Raw genomic sequence first — 14,645 nt, 5'->3', positions numbered from 1 at the left:
AAATGGGAATAGCAATATATCCTGCCCGCTTTTCTACAAAGCGGAGCACACAAGGCCGTCTCTGCTACGCCTGCCTTTGATCACTCCCAAGCAGCTGCAGTCAGAACAGCGCTGAATGACTTTGAAACACAAATAAAGTTGTGTCTTTGATTACAGACAGAGGAGGAGCACTACTATTTAAAGAAGTTGGTCAATATTCACATGAGATATCCCTCTCACCATTGCTATATCTTCTACCTACCCTGAGCATCTCAGGTAAAGTCTTAAGAGTCTGTCCTTACTTCTAGTGATTAACAGAGAGAAGGGAAAGGAGAACCCCCCAGCATGGGTGTCCCACATCTGCAAAGCCAGCTGTGCTGGTCCCTTCTCCTGACATCCAAACAGCCTAGTAGCACAGACATGCCGGGGCACTGCAAGAGATCCCTCTGCCCAAAGTTTTTGCAACAGAAACCACGCTAGGCCCTGTGATATAACACAAGATGATTTGGGTACCCAATTTGTTTATGAGTATTTGCAGAATTATTCTCTAATCCAATACTTTATATCAAGTTTTTTTTTTCCCCCTCATAAAACATACCTCCAGACATTTTTTTAATTCTAAACTGGTTCTTTGACCTGACCAGACTTAGTGGACAGAATACCATCAAATTACAGTCATAATTAACGTGGTTTCCCAGAGCTGCTGACCAGTAACCAAACCCAGGGTCAGGTTATTTAGACAGCCAACCCTCTGAAGCAGTCTCTTACTTGGTGGCTACAAGTATAGACAGAGGAAAAGTTTTTATCTGCTTTGCATTTTGAAAATTTTACTCTAAGAGTATTCCATGGCAAGCATGCCGATGATAACATTTTACAGATACAAGCGCATAAACCATTGGTTCTAGAAAGGGTAACCTTTTTCTCAAAAAGAGCATGATTTGCTTATCAGGCAGGCGATGGTTGTCACCTGGCTGCACATCTCAAGAGCCTGGTACAGGAGGAGTTTCCCTGTGATGAAGCAGTGGTGAAGGAAAGGGTTTTTTTAAATGAACTATGCTGAATACCTCACATGAGAGTAATTGTTACTCGCTGACAGGCTTGAATTTTGTCATCTTTTCAAGCTTCTTAACTGACTTTCCACTGCACTTCAGAGAAAAAAAAACAAATGAAACGAACGTTTCCAGTAAAGCTTTCTTGTGCGTGCTGTGCATACATTCAATGGTTGTCACTAAATGATTGTTTCAGTTTAGGTCAGGATGCCTAACACCTTCACACATATAAATCAACCACATGCCAGCTATCAAAGCTACTGTATTTTAAGAGGTGTGATCTTGCAAGTTGCGCTTGAGCAGGTAATTGGTGGTGATAATTACGACAGAAATCCTAAAATTTATTTACAGATATAGCCTCAAAGCAAAAACGGGAAAAATCTCCCTTTTTAAAAAGGGAAATAGAGTGACCATTTTAGAGTACCATATGCTACGGTCCTGGCTTGCACAGACATCATGCAACCACAAACAAGACTTCTGAAAAAGCAAGTGTGCTTGGAGAGTGGCTTGGAATGAAGAGAACAGCAAGCCTCTACGCTTGTGCGTGTTTTCGAAGAACAGCGCTGTAACGTACCGCTGACACGGGAGCATTTGACATCAGCTGTCCCTCCAAGGGTCCCCCAAGGAAAATGGTGCCAGACTGCCTCCTCATCTCCCAGACAGACACCCCCCCCCCCGACTTAGCCACCACCCAGCTGGGATGTGTGATCTGGAAGCTTACTGTAGGGCAGGCAAGCGTGACCCATAACATTCCGGTATGTGGACCATGTCTGCCTACCCTGGTACAAGGTACCAGAGGAAAAGCTACCTGGAAGGCAAGTGAAGATAGGAGCTTCATCGCATACTCAAGACACTAGCAGTGGACCAGTAGCCTGCCCTTACAGAGTGCTAAAATCATGCAGTATGAAACAGTATTTTATTTCAACTGTGTTTTGTTAATGACTGTTAAAAGTCATTACCATTAAAACAAGAAATCACACGATGCGCAGCAGAACATGAAGTTTGCTTTATGAATGCTGGATTCAAACAGCTTTACAGGTACACACACGTCAATCAAAAGCAGTACATCTCCAGAGCACATCAACCAGTTGATTAAATGAATCAAGACTTATGATGTCAGAATACCAAAGATAATGTGATCACAATTAATTACACAGTCACAGAATGAAAGAAACCCAAACACATCCGCCGATGCCATGCACAAGCTTCCAACGTGATAGCGATGCCCACCATGCGCAAGGACAACACACAAAGAATTCTCAATCATTTTTAAAGACGGAGCAACCACCACCTCCAAAAACTCATTCAAAATTAACTTGGGGCAACGGAAAGAGCTTTAAGAAACAAAAAGGGGAAAAATCTTCTTGTGTAAAGGTTCGCCAAGTTCAAAGACTTGCAGGTGACTGGAGAATAACAGATTTATATTTGTGATGCATGGTTTCCATGCAGGTTATGAAGCCCTGGGCAAGCAGCGGGATGCTGCTTCTTTCACAGGCATATGATACATCAAGCGTTATGATGAGCTGTATTTGTTCTGAGGGGATGGAAGGAGAACCACCCAGCACAGGCACCACACATCTGCAAAGCCAGCCACACCGATTCCTTCTCCTATCATCCAAAGTAGTCTATTGAAATACCACAGAGTAAAACAACTAAACACCACTAGGTACCAGGAAACCAGTGGAATAACTTCTTCGTTCTCTTCTCCACCACCCAGCTGTGCTCCTAAACAAATCCAAGCAGAAAACTCAAGCACAACAGAACATCCCCCTTACACCTCTGCCCCTGCAGCACACTGCCTCTGACCAAAGGAAGACAGTAAGTAAATACCATCACCATTCCATCTATGACTATTTCCTTGGTCCACACAAAATGTGTTGCAGAAAAGCTGCATACCAAGTGACTGATTTCACTAGGAAATAAATCAAAGGCCAAGTTTAAATTGCAGCACACTGGTTAGCTACAGCCTGGCCCACCCTTGAGCACCATCAGCCCTTTGCTCTCGCTCATTAACTGAGCCCAAAGTTGTGTTTAAATAACACAACTCTGAGAAAAGCATCCTATCTTTCTTTAGAAAGTGCCAGAGACAATTAATACATCTATCTGTAGTCTGTTCCAGTGGTTAATAACTGTTAGAAACATGTGATTAAGCTCCTTTTTATGTTACTAACTTCTAGTCACTGATACTAATTTTTTTAATGGCTCTTCTATAGTTATTCCCAGGAACTTGGTATCCTCTTCCCTTCAAATTATTTACATACACTCTTGAATGTCTACCTACTTTTTTCGCTAAACTGAAAATACTTTTTTTACTTGCTAGCATTTTATTCAGAATTAATATCATTTTCTGTGGTGGTTATTTCTTGGCATGTTCTTAAATATTGCAGATCATTAACAATCTGGATTGCAGAATCACATTTTAAAAGAAAAAAAAAAAATCAGCAAAGAACAGTCATATTTCCTAACATTACCACTTCACCTCCTCTCCCTTCCTGCCTTGCTTTCCAGACTCTTGACATAGAATATACATAATTTCCAATGACAAGTGGAAGACAAGCTCAGCTAACTACCCAGCAGCTCGGGGGAGTGGGATTACGGAGGCAGGATAACCATGCAGCATGGACCTTAACATATCTCACCTACCAGCAATCGGTAGCAAACTGGGTTTTTTAACAAGCAGAGCTGACATCTGCCCTTTGGAGAGCAAAACCATAAAAACGCAGCAGACATACCTTTGTGTAAGGTGTACAGAGTAGAGACCCAGCTAACTAATCCACTGTACATTTAACTAATCCCCAATGAGTTTAATGATGAATGAGTCTGTGCCCAGCGTAGGATTGTTAAATGGGAAAAAAAAACCCACCGAGTTGGCTGAAGGCAGTTTGTTTCCTGCTCTTGCCTTTGAAAGGCTTATCCAGTTTTGCCTGTGTGCGCTGTCACCTCTGCCGGGAACACCTTCCTCTACGCTGTTACCTGTTAGCTGGATCTGCCCTGAAGCCACAAGTGTTTCGCCAGCCAAGAAATGGAACAACCGTTTGATTGTTTTGCATTGAATAGCTTGGCTTTCCGCCCCAGACTCAGTAATTACAGGCTGGACTGTATGTGCTGTCTGAATGATCACGTCGTGAGAAATAGAACTAAAACCTATTAGCAGGCGCTGGGTTTAAGATGCATCTGCTCAGCTGCGTGCTTCCTCCCAAAAGAAGGGTGGCCTGATTTTAGAGGAGCATTTGGCTGCAGAACCAGGGCCTGCCGTCATCCCGCAGAGGACAGAGCCTTTTCGGGGCCACACCCTCTGTACTTCACAGCCCTGTTTCAACAGAGCACAGCTGTTAAGCCCTGCCAAACCATCCAAACGTATCCCAAAGAATTCCCCAGGAAAACAAATATCTGATTACCAATAAGGAAGGAAAGCAAAGCCCCAGCAAATATTTCACAAATTAAAGCAAACCGTTGTCATCTCCCTCCCCATTTCTCTACTGACAGTGAAAATACCCCATGAACTTGACTAGTCCGGGATATTTCAGGAGGAAAGTCCCTCCAGATACAGGAGAAAGATCAGCTATCTGGCTTCAACTCAGGACATTTTATTCCAACACTAGAGAGAAATTATTACGGGGATGTTAACTTGCTTGGGTTATCCGGACAGGCTGCCAGCATGAACTAATGCAAAACTTCTGCGCTACTTCATGTTTGCAGAAAGAGCTTGCCACCCCCGTACCGTTTCTTCTAGCTGGACTACTTCAAAGCAGCCACATTTTAAGGGGAACTGCACTGCTAACACAAGCACTGAAATAAGTACAAATGCCAACCCTTTACATTCTGCCTAAACATATTGCAAGGGCTTCCACTGCAGAAAATTCCAACCTAACTTTGCTTTCTCTCCCCCCTCAGATATTTATTTTAAATATCACCGATCCCTCTCTTTTCTTGAAATCTTTCATACGTCCTGGCTTGCTAAAGATCCATCACTCTGGGGCGTGAGTGATAGATATCATTAGTCTTGCATAGCTTAAGGAAATGGCAGCTGAAATATTTCATGCTGAACATGCTTCACAGTTTGAAATAAACCCATAAGGAAAATCTGCCAGAACACCTCAATTGCCCGTTTTTTTTTTTTTGCAAACTGTAAAATAAACTTTGTCCTGAAAGCAGAAGGGGGACTTCCCAGCTCTATTTTCCACAAATAAGACAAATTCTCTGTCGGGGCATTCACGCGCCATCCTGGAAGACTCTTACTCCTAGCTGGAGATTCTGCCCCACCTTAGGGAGGTTTTTGGAGGGGTACAAGCATACACAGACCCATGTAAATGCTCATCTTTCCTGAACAGCTTGAAATGAAGGCAACAGCAGAATTACACCACTTGTTTCAGGAAGAGCCCTTCTATCATACATGTTCTCCTACTGCAACGCCTAAAATCTTGATGCAATTTCAAGTCATGTCAGAAAGAGGAGAGTAAGAACAAACCTCACAGAGATACAGTCCCCTCGTGCCCTTCCAGAGCCGGTACAGAACCCCCGGGGCAGTGATGTTGGATGATGACCAGGAGATGAATGCACACTGGGGGAACGACAGGTAGAAACGTGACTGTTGGGTTTGGGGTTTAAATCCCCCCCCAGACAGAGCAGATGGCCTCCAAAGCGTGGGAGACTCAGGGGCCTGACCTGCTTTCGGCACAGAGCCTTATTCGAGTTCCTCCTGCACACATGTGGGAGCACGCACCCGCCAGGTCACTCAGTTAATCTGTGCAAGGCTCCTGCATGGCAGGAGCATGAATCCCACTTCCTTACCGAACCAGCAAGCTCTGTGTAGGTGTGAGAAACAAGGAAGTCTGCAGACTCCCCAAAAGAAAAAAAAAAAAGTGTAAGATCTTCTTGAGAGACAGAGGAATTAAAGAAAACCATAGCAACAAGTCAGTCCACCTACCCAAACCACCCACCCACCACCAGTTTCATTTGCTGACGCACTTCAAAAACAAGCTGGCTCCTACCCGCTCTGGAAGGTGAGCAAGCCCTGAGAGCTCATTAAATTCCCTTCTCAGCTACTCTTGTATGCCTGCAGCTAGTGAGCAAGTGGGATATAAATAGAAGTTATATAACATCGCTTTGTTGATTCCTGTGCTTACCAAAAAAAAAAAAAAAAAAAAAAAAAAAAAAAAAAAAAAAAAAGCAGCATGACCTTGTTTTTCTGAATAGCTTGCCTCTGCCTGCTTGTGGAGGACTTTAATCCTGCTAGGGATCATCTTAAAAGTTTATGTTGGACCTGGATCCCACCAAGAGGAATAGGGAGAATTAGCAATTTACGTCCCTGTTCCTTACAGGCCCAGGATCTCACCTGAATGCTGAGGATCGCCGCACAGGAGGCCCATGGTACCCAGCCACCATGAACACCACAAGGCTACCAAGACAGGAGAACAAGCAATGCAGCTGAACCCTGACGTAGCATCCCTCTTCCTTTTCTTCACCTACATTGCTCGGTTGCACAGATAGGCGCATCAAAATCTAAGCATAAAACCTCCCTTTGGGCAAAAAGGCTGAAAGATGCTATGATACAGGAATACCGATGGCCCAAATATACTTCAAAATGTAGTATCAGCTGCAGCTCATAGAAAGACTATGTGGTATTGTTACAATCTCATCGAGTCTGTTCTCAGTCTCACCTATGCATCTTACTGCCCCCAATAAAAATTAAATCATCTCTGCAGGAATGATTCCTCGCAGCCTTTGGCTCTGTCGCTCCATGCATTATTAGTAGGACTTACTTTTTATTGTGGTGGTATCCAACAGCCAAGCGAGACTGAGACCTCACTGTGCTAAATACATTAAAATACATGTGAAAGAGTCAGCGTGCTCCTACCGGCTTTGCCATCTCAAGTCTCCTCACGTGCTGCAGATCGCCAGAGCATCAGGACGCAGATTTCCTCAGCACTGACTTAATTACTAGTGCAGGTTCAACGCTGTGTTTTGAAGGTAACTGTGCCGTGAAGGAGGGTCTGATGTGCAGCATGCTTCATTTCGGAAAGGGCTCTCTTTCACAAAAGGACAAGATCACTGCCCACAGATGAATGTGACAGTTGACATAGGTCCTTATCAACATTTTTTTTAATGTCATGTTCTGAAGTAATGTACTCAGAATGTAAAACAATAATGATGGTGTGGTTTAACTTGAGAAAAACTCATTAAAATGGTGAAAGACATAGATGGTTATTTAATACATGCTGATAGCTTGCTGGTTTTGCTTTAGTTTCCTGAAGAGGTATTATTAAAACAATGTGAAAAAGATGTAACGTCCTATAGCAAAGAATTCTGCCTGTTATAAATAGTAGAAATTTTATCAGAACTTTTCTGATCAACAACCAAAAAGCTCAAGTGCTATTTACAAAAGTTTAGCAATCCAAAGTTAATTCTTCCCTCTGAAGCATTTATCATCATGTATGATTTTGTGTGCTTGCAGAGATCTGTGACTGTTGCAAATTTTGTAAGCTGTAAATCTGGTTTAGAAAGTCTAAAGCACAAACCCTAAAGCACCATTGTGTCAATAAGTCTACATTTTTATACCACCAAAACTTCTGTGGTATTTTGTAAAATTTTCTCCCAATTTTGAAGTACGATTGCAGTGGCAGAGAAGAAGAAACTAAGTGCTTTGGCAACCAAATCAGACAGGACACATTTAGGCCAACAGGGAACACAAGAAAAAATAAAGGGGGTTGACTGGCTGATTCCAGCTATTTCACTGTTGACCTTTTTAGTGTCACTTATCCTTCCATTTTTGTCACGGTATTTCCAGCACACACCACAGCAAGCCGAAGGACACAGATCTGTGTCCCAGTGACTGCTCCCTCAGGCCTGGGGGCTGTGGCAGACGGCCACAGAAGCGAGCCCCATCTCCCCACCGGCCGTGTAGCACCTCGGTCACTTGATTCCAGAAACACAAACAAGAATTGGATAGCTCTGAATTAAATTCCTGTTGTGCATCAGTTCTGCAATTATTTAGTAACTATTGATCATTCCTGGACAGTCCGAGGCACTGAGTTCAGCAAAGGAGACCACAATCCACCAGGATGGAGTTTTCTCACCAGTGGCAATACACAAGGAGCAACGTCGACTAAGTCCAAGACTGTGTATGGTGCTAGGCAGAGCTGGAGACAGGAGAGTCGTGTTAATCCAGTGTTTCATCCAAATGAGTATTTCCTACCAAACCAGACTAGTGAAGAGCTGGCTGCTGTAATTTTCAGTATCTCACTTGTTCAGATACCCCCACAGTACTTCTGCATCAGGCAGCACGGTACCGTGCAGCCACAGCCCCCACCGAGCACTCAAAGAGGACACACAAAATGCACAGCTTCTCTCTGCGCGTTGAACTGAAGAGCTCTGGAAGTTAATGCAACTCAAAGCCATACAGCTTTTTGTACAGTCACATCTCAAAGAAGCCTCGCGTATATATGGTGAGCTCCAAACCTTGGCTCAGCACAACACAGATTCACTCTTGACATGCTGCGATGCAGGCACAACTCTCTGGTCCGCCACCAAAGGTTCCTTGGTGCCATCTCGAGTTGTGGTGGCCCCTGGTCCTCATCCCATACTCTACGGGAAGGAGGGGTGTAGAGCAGATTCCATCATCATCCTCTGCACAGGAGCAGCGACTCTCATCAGATGCCTTAAAGCTAGGAGCAAATCCTACTTCTTTCCTGAAAAATAATCACCTTTTCTTTGGGTGCTGACTCCCATCGCCTCATCCTCTGTGTTTGCGGCCCATCTGCAGAAGAACTCTGGATGAAGGGGGAAGGCACCACCCCACCTCAAAGTGGTCGCTCTGCATCGCGTCGCTTTGGGATAGTGCTTAGAAAATTGCCTGAAACTAAACGAATGTCAACCACCTCGTTTTACTTTCCCTTGCTGGAAATACCAACATGTGCGTGTAGGTAATTTGTCACACAATCTAACTTTTGAGAAGATCCCTAATTAAATGAGCACACCAAAGTCTCCATGGAGAGGCAGTTATGTAAGGGACTTTACTTGCCATTAACTTCCACCAACCAAGGAAACCCAAAACTCTACGGAGGTGAGGCAGAGTAACAGCGCATGTAATTTTTATTTAGCAGATGAGAGACAAGCGTTACAGGAGAAGTCCTCAGCAATTTCCTCCACTGTCATTCATTTGCCTGGGTCGCTTTAAGGGAGGAAAACTTGCCGTGTTGCAGCGTGCACAGGGAATGGACCAAGCTTTCATCTCTCCTGACGGAGATGTAGCACCAGCCACGTGAGCTCCAGCAAAGCGTGCCCAAGCCAGCACCCGGGGGGACGAGCTCGGGGTGCAAGGCATGCTCGCCCCTCACCATTTCAGAGGAGAGCATGGGGCTGGCGGGGCATCCCCCCCCCCCCAGGGCTGCTGTGTGCAGAACCGCTGACGCCGGCTCTCGAGGTGGATGCTGAGGGTTATATAAATTAATAAATGGGTTTATGTAATTTTCAGTTCAGTGAGCTGCAGCATTTGTCAAGTTAATTTGTTGTCTGGTTTTGACCCTGCGGTTCCTCCTCTGCTTCTGTCTCCTTACAAATGAGGGCAGGCTTCCCACTGAAAACCGGAGCTCCTGCTGCGCGGGAGCAACGAGCTCACCGGATACGGCCACGACACTTTTATCACCATTACCAAAGAACCTGACGGCGTTTCTAAGTGAATTCCAAAATCTAAAAATAAAAGAGAAGTTTCTATCCAGAGAGCTTTAAGTGGGCAAAGACCTCTGCCCTTCTCCCAAAACAGTTTATCACACCCATGTTCACCCCTATAGCAAACCACAGACCAGCCTGGGATTCGATGTGCCATACGCGACCAGCTTCATCTCTTTCCTAACATAAATCAGGAGTATTTCTTGTCCTGCTTCTCCCCCACATTAATTTTCTCAACAATGCAATAAAAATCACTCCTGCCAATTATAATAAGGAAGATTTCTAGGTTTGCTTTTCTGCTAGAGTTGGCAACCACCTACTTTGCCTAGCCTTAATATTGGCCCTGCACATATCTAATGAAACAGTAACACCTATTCCAGTTATCCCTTCCTAACTAAATGGGGATCTGTTCTCCCACTGAAGCTCATGGGAGTTACCCGGGAACTCCCATTATTAACCATATTACAATCATCATGTGCAAGTTCCTGTGTGTCAGTACAAACCTTTTGCTTAACTTCAGGCTGAATTCATTTCCCGTGTGAAAACCTGGAGTTAAGAAAGTGCCATGCAGGGATGACACCTTTCTGGCTTTGCTGCCAAAAAGCATTTTTACATAACGTGTCCCTATCCCACCAGTTTCCTATTCTCAAAGACCTGTAGATATAAGCAATTTAAGTTCAGTAAAAATTATTCAGACTAAGCACAGAATGAACTTGTTCAGAATAGTATAAATCAAGAGCTGTTAATAACAACCCCAAAAAATTGTGAAATGAAGATAAACTGTGTTAGACCTCAAAGACAGGCTGGTTTGGCTAGGTCAACTTTCACAATGACAAATGCGTCTGATGCAAAATGAACACAGTTATTAGTCCAGAGACTGAAGATGACTCTTCCACTGGCAGTTACTGGAAACTGCCGTAGAACTTGAGAAAATCCACTCTCAAGCAGGTTGCTGGGGCTGTGAAGCCCTACCTACCTCATCTGCAAAGCTTACCAAAAGAACACAGATTAGAGAAAGATCAGGATAAAAGACCACAGAAAGTATTGCGTTCATTTTCGTTAAGTGCATGTAGTTTCTATAAGCAGGCAAAGTTTGCAGAGTATTTTGTAAAAATCCAATCTTACTAAGCAGAAGACCATACAATTGCTGCAATCAATAAATATTTACTGTGCTTTAGTGAAAGACTGCTTTATAAAACCCATCTGATTTGAAACTGTGCAGACTAGTGAGTACCCTGGGCAGCTCTCCTGTGAAGGCAGTGCTCCCCAGCAGCTGAGCTGCACCCATGGCCTCCTGTGTTTCCTGGGTGAGCAGATAAACTATTCTTCCTATGTGAAGAGCAAAAAGCTTAGTTACATCAATTTACTGTCTTAGAACACCAGCGTAACATGGACATAATTCAGCGATTACTTGGGAAATACAAACCAGAAATCATAATTTTACTAAAGAGCAAGCCTCCACCTTCACTTTGATTCACCAGCATTGAGCCAGCTGTTCTCCCAGGCGTTAAGCTTTGTGGTTGGTGTTTTTTTGCCATTAAAGTTTTACTTGCTTGGCTTTCATGACTAAAATACCACTGAAAGATCAGAGCACTGAATACCTGCTGTTCTTGACTGACACTGTAGTGGGTCCCCACGGGCCCTGACTGTGAGAGCCAGTGCGAGCGAAGCACCACCAAACTCATCCCTCGCACCAGGAGGTGAGCCAGTACAGAAGGAACTGCTTTGTGCACTGATAAACCCTTCTTTTTTTGCCTTTTGCTATCAGGCCACCGGACTGTTATAGTACAAAATATCTATATTACAACGGCTCCACAGGATATTTTCAGTCAAGTCTCATCTGTGCTTTGCATGCATGAGTAAGAGCTCCTGGGTGTGTCCAAGACCTCGGAGCTTACAGCATTAGCTGTAGGCATCACAAGTCATTTGGTTCCTAAAACATTCTGTACTTAAAAGCAGCCTACACCAGAGCCCCCCCCAACCCTGCGCCACTGCAATAGAGCACGTACACACACAGGCACCAAGTAGCTGCTGCCTGCCCAGAACATTTTCTAAAGGTAAAGGCAGCCACCAAGCACTTATTGCTGAGCAGGAAAGGACGGAAAACAGTTACTCTGGTTTGCGGAAGTAACATCTATAAAGGCAAGGGTGCAACAGAAACTGGCAGGACCGCGAGGCGCGGATGTGAGAGCGTTACGCCATTTGCTACAAGCATCCTATGCCAACAGCTCGTTCCTCACTACACAGTTATTTTACAGACTCCCAGCTCCTAGTTCCAAACAGCAAATGCCAACTAAAGAATCTCCCTTTTTGGTGAAAAAGGTGTCTTTGGAGATGGATTGCAGATTTCCCTGTTTGTTTTGACCAGATGAGCTAAGGAATCTCCGTCCAACACTGACTCGCACACAGCAGGAAGTGACTTGGTCCATGACTTCTGGGGTCCAGCCCAAGCAAAGGATCTCTGCACATCAGGCTGGTGCAGAACTTGTTTTTCCTTCCAGCATGACAGTGTGAGGTTACCTGAGGCTGCTTCAGAGCGAGGAAGATGAAAGTTCAGCTTCCTTTACGTTGGAGAAAACCAGGAAATTTAAAGGAGTGACTCTCCCCAAGGAATGTTAATCCTGTCACTGCAGTTTAAGGTGACATGGGATTTTAAACACTTAATTCCCACTTTGTCTTTTGCAAAGAAGCTTCACTCTACAGCATATACAAAGAGGAAAAAAAGAGGGTTCTGATTACAGAGACAGAGTGAAGGAGCCCAAAAACGTTCCCTCTCCTCTCAAGGGAAGCTTGCATGAATGAACACAAGAGGTGCTGCCGTAGAGATCTAGTGCATGTTTTAACCATAACTAGTCAGGATTCAGCCCCACATTACACAACCAAATCTCACCACATGCTGCTGCCCAGAGCATATAGCTGCTCTTTAGCACATCTCTGGTCAGGTTTGAGCCTGACCTTTCTACGGGATCAAATCTGTTTTCACCAGCAGACTGGATTTCCATCAGATCATCCACTTACTTCAGCTCACCCCACAGCTGCAGAGGGGACAAGCAGTCGACCACAACAGGATGGGCTGTTTGGCAACAGCCCACAGTGAGATTAGATTAAGCACACGGCGAAGCGCTACCCTCAGTCTGGTCAAACATTACTCCCAGAAGTTGCCAGGGAGGTCTAGTTAAGAATAACATTGTAAGTGTGGTGACTCTTCGCTGCTCCTGTGAGACATTGTGTCTTTTAGTGGTTTAAATGTTCCTAATTAGGATGCAGCACAAATGACATGAAATTATAAACCTAAATCTGTATGTGTATCAAACATTTGAATGTTATCGCTCCTCTGACTGGAAGGAACAATCTGCAAAAGTGACCTCCTTAAACAAATCACCAATTGTTTTGTTCAGACATGTGAAACACATTGCAGCGGGGTAGGAAAGGGGTAACACTCTCTGGAATAGCTATGCATAAAGCTTGCTGTCCAAAGCAGAAACGGTCTGTTTGCAAACAGAACACATGAAAAGTCAAAAGAATAAGATACTACATGTGCAATAATCTTTGTAGGCATGTTTTGCCATAATAAGGTTTTACTTTCTGTTTGGAAGAGTACCATACAACCTGGTCGGAGTATGCTCACTAAAATCCATACCAGGCGCAACTGCCATTTAGGGAAACCAAACCCTGATGTGAAACACAGAAATAAAGGACCTCAAAATTACAGGAGAATGGTGGTGGCCTGGAGTTTACTGTTATTTTAAATTCCAGTCTGAAATCTAACAGATAATTGTAAATGTCTCTGAGCATGCTGCAGTTGCTTAAACTTACTCATAGAAGTAGTCACATTAACTTACACTACAAAACTGTTTTGTTATACATTCCTCTGTATTGCCCTGGGAAATACCTCAATTACCCAGTGCCCTTGCAAACATTTAATGTTAACTTTTGCATGGTAGACATTGGTATTTTTCTTAATTACAGGTCAAAGATCATTTAGTCATTTCCCTCCACCTCTTCTTAACCTCCTCAAGTTCCCTGGATTTCATAAACACATTTCCCTTCCCAATCTGTTTTAGCTGCAAGCATGAAGTTTTCCATTTCCCTACCTGTATTGTAGTGTTCCCACCTTCCAGAAGGGCAATGGCTAGCAGGATGCTCTCATGGAAGACTCTGTCACTGGTGGCATTCATGATGAGATCTATGACCAGGTTGGATGCACCTTCTTTATCCAGATGACACTGGACATCAGCCAAACTCATCTCACCTCGGCTCACTGAACTTGATCCAGAGCTTCCTCCTAGAAAGGTGATGAGAAACCAGCTGAAATCCAAACCCCTCCAACCTACGGTGATGGCACCTCTCTTCTGGTTTAAATTATTAACCTATCCTGAATGATGCATACACATTTATTAACAGTGATGAACTCAGCTCTACGCATTTCTGCAAGGAAGGTTTTGTAACTTAAAGCATGTATCAGGCATGTTGTAAGATGGACATTTAACATGGCTTTAACATGTCGGAGGTGATGTCCCGAGGGAGGACAGCCCGGGCTGGCAATGGGAAACGGTTACTGGCACCGCTGCCCTCCTTGGCAAGAGGTGGACAGAGGGCTGGTGTACTGGAAGAGGATTCCGGAAAGAGCACGGATTCAGGGATGCAAAGAGAGGCAAAGGCTCTGCAGGACCAGTCAGGGGAATGGAGAAGAAGTGAGACAAATTCCACAGGATGGCAAAGCCAGCGCTCTACGAAGTGGAAGAGTATGGCAGTAGGCAGCACAATGCAAGGACAAAGGAAATACCTATCAACTTCAGAAAATACAGGCAAATAGGTGGTATCTCTTGTTTCTGATCAGAGCTGCTTTCAACAGGTTTACCCATGGTCTTTATTTTGAACAGGCAAAACGCACTGAACTGTGTTTTGACAAAACGTGCTTGACATTACTGACTTCAACAATGGTCTCAA

The 14,645-nt window shown here is 44.2% G+C and overlaps 1 protein-coding gene across 12 annotated transcripts in view; it reads right to left on the bottom strand.

The window, feature by feature from the left end:
- The window catches only part of ITPR1 (inositol 1,4,5-trisphosphate receptor type 1), a 182,818-nt gene that overhangs the window by 48,405 nt on the left and 119,768 nt on the right, over positions 1-14,645 (bottom strand). For all 12 annotated transcript variants that reach the window (XM_026857342.1, XM_026857345.1, XM_026857344.1 and 9 more), the window contains one exon: positions 13,790-13,980. In XM_026857342.1, the coding sequence (XP_026713143.1) occupies positions 13,790-13,980 (191 nt within the window). The remainder of the gene's footprint in view (positions 1-13,789; positions 13,981-14,645) is intronic.

This window comes from Athene cunicularia (genome assembly GCF_003259725.1).
Source record: "Athene cunicularia isolate RWA chromosome 12 unlocalized genomic scaffold, athCun1 chr12_part1, whole genome shotgun sequence".
NCBI lineage: Eukaryota > Metazoa > Chordata > Aves > Strigiformes > Strigidae > Athene > Athene cunicularia.
Note: the sequence above shows the minus strand (reverse complement) of the source record. Positions and strands in the feature narration are given on the sequence as shown.